Below are 9,894 nucleotides of genomic sequence, written 5' to 3' on the forward strand. Positions count from 1 at the left end.
TTGCAACATTTAAGAGGCATTTGGATGGGTATATGAATAGGAAGGGTTTGGAGGGATATGGGCCGGGTGCTGGCAGGTGAGACTAGATTGGGTTGGGATATCTGGTCGGCATGGACGGGTTGGACCGAAGGGTCTGTTTCCATGCTGTGCATCTCTATGACTCTATAAGTGCTCCCTGGTCTTACACTCACCCTCATCTCACTGTCTGCCTTGAATAATCCATAGCAAAGTGAAATCCCATGGAAAATGACATGGTGTAATTAGAGTCCAAACTTACAACCTCAAACGTTCACAGAGCTGAAGCTTCTGTCATAAAGAGTCACTGATTGGAGGAGGCATGTTCTAAAGTAGACAGAGGCCTCAGTGTAGTTAGGTAGACACAGTCAGTCACTATTTGTAATAACAACTCGACAAAGAATGCTTATTAAAAAGCAAAATTAGAATCTGGTGCCCTAAGATTCAACCAATTTTATTTGCTCTTTAAACACAGAGGCATCTGAAAAGCAATTTGTAATTCCAGACAACCTTTCCAATTTCACTGTACATTCAGTGAAATGTACAAAGAATTTTTAAAAAGTCATTAAATTCCCTTTGAGTTCCAAACAATTATCACTGCCCTTGACATGACCTCTGGAACACCAGTGTTCTAAAGATTATATCAAAAATCAGATTAACAAATTTCTCGCCAAAGCATCAAATTCCTTGGACATCTTGCAAAACAATTTATGGTATTGGTGACTGCAAGAGAGTTCAGTGACAAAGCTAGTGGTGTGATAATCTATTTAAAACTCCCTTCCTGTATCTCTTCAAAGCTCTCATTTTCAGAGCTGATGTTCAAGGTCCTATTTTGCCTGTTCACTGCAATTTTCCAAAATGCTCACACAGGCTCGAGATGTAATTTTAACAATTCTGGCTTGTGACGTCTTTTCTTTTAATATTTTGGACAGTTTAGGGGTGGGGGTGGCATGGACCGGAGTCAGGGGCCGGGGGGGGGGGGCGGTGGGGGGGGGCGGGGTGTAATGGGTTCATGGCACTATTCTTAAAAGAAAGATATTTCTTTTAAACAGGGCTTGGGGCAGGAAAGTACATTTCTTAATCGTCACCATATAAATGCAGTGAATTTTACAGGAACCTAAGTTTTTACAGAATCACTTCATAAAGAGGTAGCTTCGTAATTTAAAAGGGACCATAACATGAAACAGGAAACACACAGAGCTACTGACTTAAGGGAGCAATCAGAACCTTAAGATTTTGAAATATAATTAGTGGAAATGTTCCAATCAGAGTGAATTAATTTTGTTCTTCTCATGTTTCCTGTCATATAAAAACAATTTCAATCAGTGCTCTACAACTCTCTGTCACTCCATCTAAACCATCTAAATGCTTTGGAAATTGTTAATTTAAGTTCAACTAACTCAGCTTCAGATAATCCAACCCAAATCAAAATACTATGAAAGTGTCAGGTCAAACTACTTTTCATAGATGAATATTTTCCTTTAGTTTCATGCTTAATTGTTAAGAAAATAAGAAATCTTCTGGTTTAAAGCAAGTATTCTTTTCAAAATTCATTCACACAATGTGGGGTCCAGCATTTATTGCCCAACCCTAACTGCACAGAGAACAGTTAAGGGTCAACTATAACGTCGTACATCTAGAATTGCGTGTGCGAAGCAGTTTCCTTCCCTGAGCAACATTAGCAAACTGGATGGGATTTTTCCCCCTGACAACTGTTTCATGGTCATCACTAGATGCTTAGTTCCAGATTCGCATTGAATTCAAACTCCACTATCTGCCATGGTGGGTTTTGACCCCAGGTCCCCAGAACATTATGTGGGTCCCTGGATTAATAGCATAGGGATAATACATCTGTAAGTTAGCTCACTGATCTTGAAGGTTTGTTTTCAGATGTTTCATCACCATACTAGGTAACATCATCAGTGAGAGTCTCTGATGAAGTGCTGGTGGTATATCCCACCTCTCTATTTATAGGTCTTGGTTTCTTAAGATGGGGGATGTCATTTCTGGTTCATTTTTTCAAGGGAAGGTAAACAGGATCTAAACTGATGTGTTTATTGATGGAGTTCTGGTTAGAATGCCATGCCTCTAAGAATTCTCATGCGTGTCTTTGTTTCTCCTATCCTAGGATGTGTATGTGTTGTCCTAGTCAAAGTGGTATCCTTCTTTGTCTGTATGTATAGAAACTAGGTGATAGGGATAATACCACTCAGCTATTGCCTCCCCTTTAGGTGAAACACAATCACCCCAAGCTTCACCATTTTGAATTTGCAAAGTTCAATGGAGAGTAGGAAGAAGTTCTTTTTAATTCAAAATACATCTTCACTACCTATTGAAAGAAAAATACTTACATGACTATGATCTAATGGGCTGGAGTTTCACAGAGTCAGATATGACCCAATGCCTGACCTATGTCCCTTTTCATAACTCGCAATTTTCATTAGGTTGGGATGGCCTGTTAATGAGTCTCTGGTTTATGGTCCCTTAGAGAGATTTTGAAGTATAGTTTGGATTTGAGAACCCTCAGAAAGGTATGTTTGAAATGATTTATTGATCATCTTCCATGCACTCTTCATATCTTTTCCATGTCATCTAATTCTGCTGATACAGCCATAGGAAGTCTCATTATGAATGCTTGGCTGGACTCCAAAACACACTATTAAATGAACTCAGCTGAATTCTGTTTGCTAGTGGAAGTGATGTGTTTGCTTTGATTAATTGACACATTTATAAGGTTGTTGTAAGTTGCTAACAAAAACAGAAACTGCTGGAAAAGCTCAACAGATCTGGCAACATCTGTAGAGAGAAATCAGACTTAACATTTCGGGTTGAGCGACCCTTCCTCAGAACTGACCCAAAATATTAACTCTGATTTATCTCCACAGATGCTATCAGACCTGTTGAGCTTTTACAGCATTTCTGCTTTTGTTTCTGATTTACAGCATCCATAGTTCTTTCAAATTTTTTTTATGTCATAAGTTACTGCTCCTTTGACATTTTTCCCCAGTGTCTATATGTTTATTTGGACCATGTGGAAATTGTTAATTTAAATTCAACTAACTCAGCTTCAAATAATCCAACCAAAATCAAAATACTTGCGGAAAACCTCTCATGAATTTTTCTCCGGATGTGTGAAATCAGGCACAGCGTCTGTTTTTGATACAATTTGAGTGACACTTCGACAGAGATGTGCAAGTAGCAATTTTTTCAAGTGCATTTCAAAACTTGCCCTTGTTCCTTGACTCTGTAATGCATACTGGGTGAGTGGGCACAGTAATGCAGGGACCCATGGCAATATCATGGAGGTGGCAAGGAGCTAGCTTAGAGAACAGTGCTGGAGGGTGTTAATGGAGCCAGTGAGGTGAGGACTGCGCCTCTGACCACCTTTGACAAGAATTGGGATGGAATCCCAACGAACTGAGGCCAGCCTTTAACCAGCCGATCTTGGCACTCACCCACCAACTGGTTCAGATGTTGACATTCTATCAAGTGAGACACTTTTCTTTCAAGTTCATCATCGATTTCATCAATGTTGACAGATGCCAAACAATTCCACCCCACCTCCGAGGAATGAAGATGGTTCTCTGTTCTATTACTCCTAAAATCTCCTTCTCAACAAGGTTTTCAACTAACTCTTCTGATCACACAACACCAATTCCAAAACTCTAGCTTGCTGCACAACTATAGTGTGCGCTGGGGAGATACCTTATGGAGGCAGATCTGTCAAGTTGTAAAATTTCCCGACTCAAGCATTGATGGCAACAATCCAGCTCAATCTATTTGTTTAGCCCTGCCTCCTCAATCCATGATGAAACTGATCAGGATTGTACTGCCGAGTCTCAATGGCTCCACGCTAGTGCTGAAATCACTCTAAAGTCACACTCTTATTTGCCACCCTGAGATGCCTCCTTATCATTGACAGCCCTGGAGTGACAGGATGAATGAAAACAATGGCTGCATTTATGCAACACCTTCTAAAGACCTCAAAGCACATGAATAGAGAAGTGTTTCTGGCATCCAATAGCCTTTTATGCAGACAAACATGCCGCCAATTCAAAGCCACCTAACATCACCTTGTTCAACATGCCACAAGGATAAGATATTTATCTTAATTTATGAATAGGATTCAGCTTTTAAGAGGAGAAACAAAACTAATAGTCAGCCTGGTGTTGCATTGATCCACAGGATAATTTCAGGACGTTGACCCAACTGCTAGAGGTGAGACTTCAAAGACCAAGCATCATCCTCAGTGATCCAACTCCAAAGCAACCAGTGAGATACTTTTGAAGTGTGAGGTAAATGTAAAGTCACCAAAGTCCCACAGAGAGAGAGAGAGAGAGAGAGAGAGATGGTGGCTTAACCTGAGGGTTCTATGCCTCAGGCAAGGGGAGAGGTTGAGAAGTAATCTCAGCGAGTGCAAGGATTGAGCCCACAGTGTTGGCATCATTCTGCATTAAAAACCAGCTGTCCAGCCAATTGAGCTAACCAATGCCCTTTTTGAAATGCATTCATTGGTGTAATATAAGAAACACAGCAGGTGATTTGTAAATTATAAGCCTGCATAAACAATAATGAAAGACGTGATCATACAAATCACATTAGTGACTTTGGTTAAAGGATAATTACTGATCAAGGACAACTTTGATCATCTTTAAAAGACTGGAATCTTTCATGGCCACATGACAGGGTTGACAAGGTTTGAGTTAACAGCTCATTGAAAACAACACTACTGACACTGAAGCACATTCTCAATCCAACATTGGGATGCCCAACATTCCATCATGTGCTGAGGGAGTCTGTAGCGTGGGACTTGAACTCGTGACCAGCTGATGAAATTCCAAGTTAACAAGAGATCTGTTCCTAGTGTTCCACATTATCTTGATTTAGGAAACTTTTTGATATTTGTTCAAATTAATCAATCAATTGGACTCCATCAAATTAATGTCCAATCAAGACTTGGAGGAGTGTTTTGAAAAAGAAGGACCGTCTTTACACTTCTCATTGTACCACTCAGTGCCTCTCTCTTATGCATCTCACCCACTCAGCCACTGAGGATGATGTCTGGTCTTTCAAAATTCCCCCAGCAATCGGGGTTGATATCCTACAGTTGATATCCTATGGGTGAATATAACACTAGGCTACTTGCTAGTCCAGTTTATTAAGGGCTGAATCCTACTTTTTTTATGAAAAACATGTCTTATTTCTATTACTTGCTTTCACATAGTTGCAAAATATTTGAGGACATCTCAGTAATCCTCCTAGATACAAACTTCACAGGCAAGTGAATAGCCTGTCTTCTATACAATTGGAATGAGTCCAGATTTGTGTAGGTTAGTGCTGGCTATCCATCTCAAAGATCTGGCGAATCAAACAACTTTCAGAACTTTATTAAGTGCTGAAAATGTCCTGCAGTTTACTGGAGGCTAAGGTAGGATTTTAAAAAAAAGATTGCTGGAGAAACTCAGCAGGCATGGCAGTATCTGTGGAGAGAAAACAGTTAACTTTTTGAGTCCGGTGACCTTTTTTCAGAACTGACATTAGTTAGGAAAAGGTGGTGTATAAGCTGAAGAGAGTGGGGTAGTGTTGGTGGGGGCAGATGGGAGGAGGAGTGATCAGGTAGATGGAGATGGAGTCCAGAGAAAGACAAAGGCAGGCAAAGGGATTGAGAATGGTAAGCCCGGGAGAAAGAAAAGCTGCTAATGGGACCATAAGTAAGTGAAAATGGATTGGTTGTGCTGAAAGCAACCCATGTCATGACAGGACGGGGGTTGAAGAACATGGAAGGAAATTTTCAAGTTCTAAACTTATCACAGTCAAAGTATGCTTTGTTGGTGATAGAAAGCAATTTAATTCCATGTCTTCAACTTATTTTAAGGGCAGAGATAGTGATACCATCCTGTTAATCAGTGAGATGTGTGCTATTACTGCAAGTTTCCACCTACATGTGAGGCAGCACTGCTTCGACTGTATCTCACGTTCTGAGGTGCAAATCATGGGCTAGTTATTTGCTCTTTTTGGATTTTGGAGCAATTTCCATTTTGTCATCCAGCACACTCCCAGACCAGAGCAATTAATGAGGAGGAGGGAGACACTTGATAAATTGAAAGGAGATTCAACGAATCCACTGACTTTGGAGAAAGTGAGGACTGTAGATGCTGGAGACCAGAGTCAAGAGTATAGTGCTGGAAAAGCACAGCAGGTCAGGCAGCATCCGAGGAGCAAGAGAATCGACGTTTCGGGCATAAACTTTTCATCAGAAATCTGATGAAGGGCTTATGCCCAAAACATCGATTCTCCTGCTCCTCAGATGCTGCTTGACCTGCTGTGCTTTTCCAGCACAATCCACTGACCTACATGACGTGTAGATATTTCCTAGGTAACTTGTTCAGAGATGATGTCACATACACCCAAGCCTCCTGCTCAAAGGTAGGGACACTACCGCTGTGCCCCAAGTGTTCCTATGATGACATATTCTTGAGCAAGAAAGGACATTGGGAGAGAAAATATGAAGGCATTGAATAGAGCAATTAAATATACCTCATTTTCAACCTGTTTGTTCCCACCATCCCCGCACAATTTCACCCTCTCCAAACAAAACTACAATTTTGGGGTTTCCCTCTCGACCTCAGTTGCACCCAGGTTCAAATGCCCCTTTCAACCAGTTAGGGCTTCTGGACCTCAGTCAATTGTCATCTTCCTCTTGTCATTTCCCACCAAACCTATGCCTGAGAAGTTGAAAAGGAGAGATAAAAGAGAAGGAACAAAGCAGCAACAGGAAAGAGCGATAATACACTAATTTACTTTGAAGTCCTACACATTAGAATATAATTTAATACAAAACAAAACAAAACAACTTGATCCACAGGGATTATTTCACTGATGTAGAGCTAGAGACTGAATAACGCAACATTATTTACAAATGTCACTGAATAGGAGGAAATAAACTTGCATCAGGAATCAATAGGGAAGATAGAATTTATGGATTAAGCTTTCACCAGAGCCACATGGTCAATGGGAGCATGGGGTTAGTAGCTTACCCCCTGAGAGCGTAGTATATAATTCCAAATTACTCACAGTCACTTGCTTCACGCAACTGCTCAGATCTTTGAGAATAGGAGATGGGATGTCATGTTGAGGTTGTACAGGAGGCCTCTTCTGGAGTACCATGTACAGTCTGGTCACCTTGTTTTAGGAAGGATATTATTAAGCTGGAGATGGTTCAGAAAAGATTTACTAGGATGTTGCCAGAAATGGAGAGTTTGAGATATAAAACTAGGCTGAGGGGTGACCTTACTGAGGTTTATAAAATCATGAGGGGCACAGATAAGGTGAATAACAAGGGACTTTTCCCTAGGGTGGGGGAGGAGTTCAAAACTAGGGGCATATCTTAAGGTGAGAGGAGAAAGATTTTAAAAGGATATGAGGGGCAACTTTCTTACACAGAGAGTGGTTCGTGTGTGGAATGAACTGCCAGAGAAAGTGATGGATACAGGGACAGTTACAACATTTAAAATAATTTGCATAAGTACATGAATAGGAAAGGTTTGGAGGGATTTGGGCCAAGTGCAGGCAGGTGGGACTAGTTTAGTTTGGAATATGGTCAATGTGGGCTGATTGGACCGAAGTGTCTATTTCCATGCTATTGGACTATGACTGAATTCATCTGCATAAAAATCTTGACTTCGGGCATAAGTTTACGTCAAGTGATATTAGACCTTAGGTCCATCATAGATCTCGCCCATTAATTTCAATGAAAGTAAGTACCAGGAGAAATGTTTAATAATTAGATCATTGCCTATTACAAAAGACAACATGACTCCCTGATGTGCAAACCGGACACTGATTGTACTACTCGTGGACTACAAATTTGTACAAATGAAAGCCACAAACATGAAGGGTATAAAATATGAAGAAAGAGAATGGATTATGCAGCCAGTTCTGCAGTAGGTCTTTCAGTAGTCATTAAGTCTAATAGCTGAAAGGATCACATTCATCCACAGTTTTGTTTCCCTGTACGTCACTAAGCTTCAGCTGAATGACAAGGTCTCGAGTCTTGTACCTTTCTTGTTAAAACAAAGATTTTTCGACATGTTGCCACCTTTGCTCAATCGCATCACACCAATTTGGGTTGGATTCAGATCACAGGATCATAAATTCTACATTATTCTGCCAAACACAGTGCAAGGGACAATCACACTCCAGAGATTCCAGTACAGTGCTCAGAGTGTCACTGTAAATCAGTGGGAGCACTCTTACCCCTTTGTGGGATGGTTGTGAATTCACATTGCATTCTTGAGCAAAAAATCCATGCTAATGCTCCAGTGCAGTACTGAAGGGTGCTGCACTGTCAGGAAGTGCAGTCTTTTGGATTAGATGCTAAACCTGTCCACCCTCTTAGCTAAATAGAAAAGATCCCATGGGCCTACTTTGACGACCAAGTGAGTTGACCCTGTGTATGCTCAAATAGCACAACTGAAACAGAGTATCCAACTATTTCTTAATTATTTCTGTGGGATCTTGTTGTGCACCAATTCGATGCTGTTGTTCCTACTTCACAACAGGGACAGTACTGCAGAACTATTTCATTGGCTGTAAAATCTCCTGGATCAGCCTGTAGTCATAAAAGTCCACTGTAGAAATACAAGCCTTTCGTTTCATGGAGGGGTTTCTACATTTCTGGAAAGATAGAAGCTTCACAAGCTATTTGTTGATGTAAGTGGTGGTTACTTAATGAACCCCACCAGAGGAGATTTTACTCAGGGTGGGCTAAAGGACATTATTGGGACAGAAATTGCTCCTGTATTTGTCAACACAAACTGGAGTTACACTTCAATCGTGCAAAGCGCTTGAACTTGATTAGATGCAAAATAAAATGAAATACTTCTAATTAATGCCTCTGCTTCATTTCCACTGAGATTTGAATTTGTTTTGTGTGTTCCAAGGTGGTGGGGGAGTGGAGATTCAGCAGGATCCACTGTGATATTTTCGTAACTCTGGATGTCATGATGTGCACAGCGAGTATCCTTAACCTTTGTGCCATTAGCATTGACAGGTAATGTAGACATTTACAAAATAGCTTCATAGTACATTGTAATGGGTTTTGCAGCTTCCAACAAACACAATCCAGTGACCATCATGTGCAGCGGCAGATATGACCATGCAATTGGTTTACAAATAATGGTTTCCATCTTTCTGAAGGTGCTGCTGCCACAGGCAAACCAGAAATTCTTCCCTATCTCTGGATGCCCTGAAAATGCTGTTTTCTTATACTGTTGCTTAAGGTTTGATAAGACTGAATGGTTTGACAGGCCATTTTATAGGACATTGAAAAGTCAACCACTTTGATATGGGACTGGAGTCACATATATCAGATTGACTGTTAATTTTCTTTCCTGCAGCAGTTTGGTGAAATTCAGGTTTTACCATAATCTCAAAGATCACAATCACTTTAATTCTTTATTTCTAGATTTTTAGAATTCAAAAGGGCAGCACGGTGGCTCAATGGTTAACACTGCAGTGTCACAGTGCCAGGGACCCGGGTTAGATTCCAGCCTCAGGTGACTGTCTATGTGGTGTTTGTACATTCTCCCCGTGTCTGCATAGGTTTTCTCTGGGTGCTCCAGTTTCCTTCTGCAATCAAGATGTGCAGGTCAAGTGGATTGGCCATGCTGATTGCCCATAGTGTTAGATGCATTAGTCAGAAGGGAATAGGTCTGGATGAGTTACTCTTTGGAGGCGAAAGTGGGTGCAGGAGATCAGAGTCAAGATTAGAGTGGTGCTGGAAAATCACAGCAGGTCAGGCAGCATCCAAGGAGCAGAAAAAGCAACATTTCGGGCAAAAGCCCTTCATCAGGAATGAGGCTAGGAGCCTTTAGGGTG

The 9,894-nt window shown here is 40.9% G+C and overlaps 1 protein-coding gene across 4 annotated transcripts in view; it reads left to right on the top strand.

Moving 5' to 3' along the window:
- Window positions 1-9,894, top strand: part of drd2a (dopamine receptor D2a) — a 129,944-nt gene that overhangs the window by 98,902 nt on the left and 21,148 nt on the right. For all 4 annotated transcript variants that reach the window (XM_043676565.1, XM_043676564.1, XM_043676562.1 and 1 more), the window contains one exon: window positions 8,958-9,067. In XM_043676565.1, coding sequence (XP_043532500.1) covers window positions 8,958-9,067 — 110 coding nt within the window. The remainder of the gene's footprint in view (window positions 1-8,957; window positions 9,068-9,894) is intronic.

Source organism: Chiloscyllium plagiosum, chromosome 35 (genome assembly GCF_004010195.1).
Source record: "Chiloscyllium plagiosum isolate BGI_BamShark_2017 chromosome 35, ASM401019v2, whole genome shotgun sequence".
NCBI lineage: Eukaryota > Metazoa > Chordata > Chondrichthyes > Orectolobiformes > Hemiscylliidae > Chiloscyllium > Chiloscyllium plagiosum.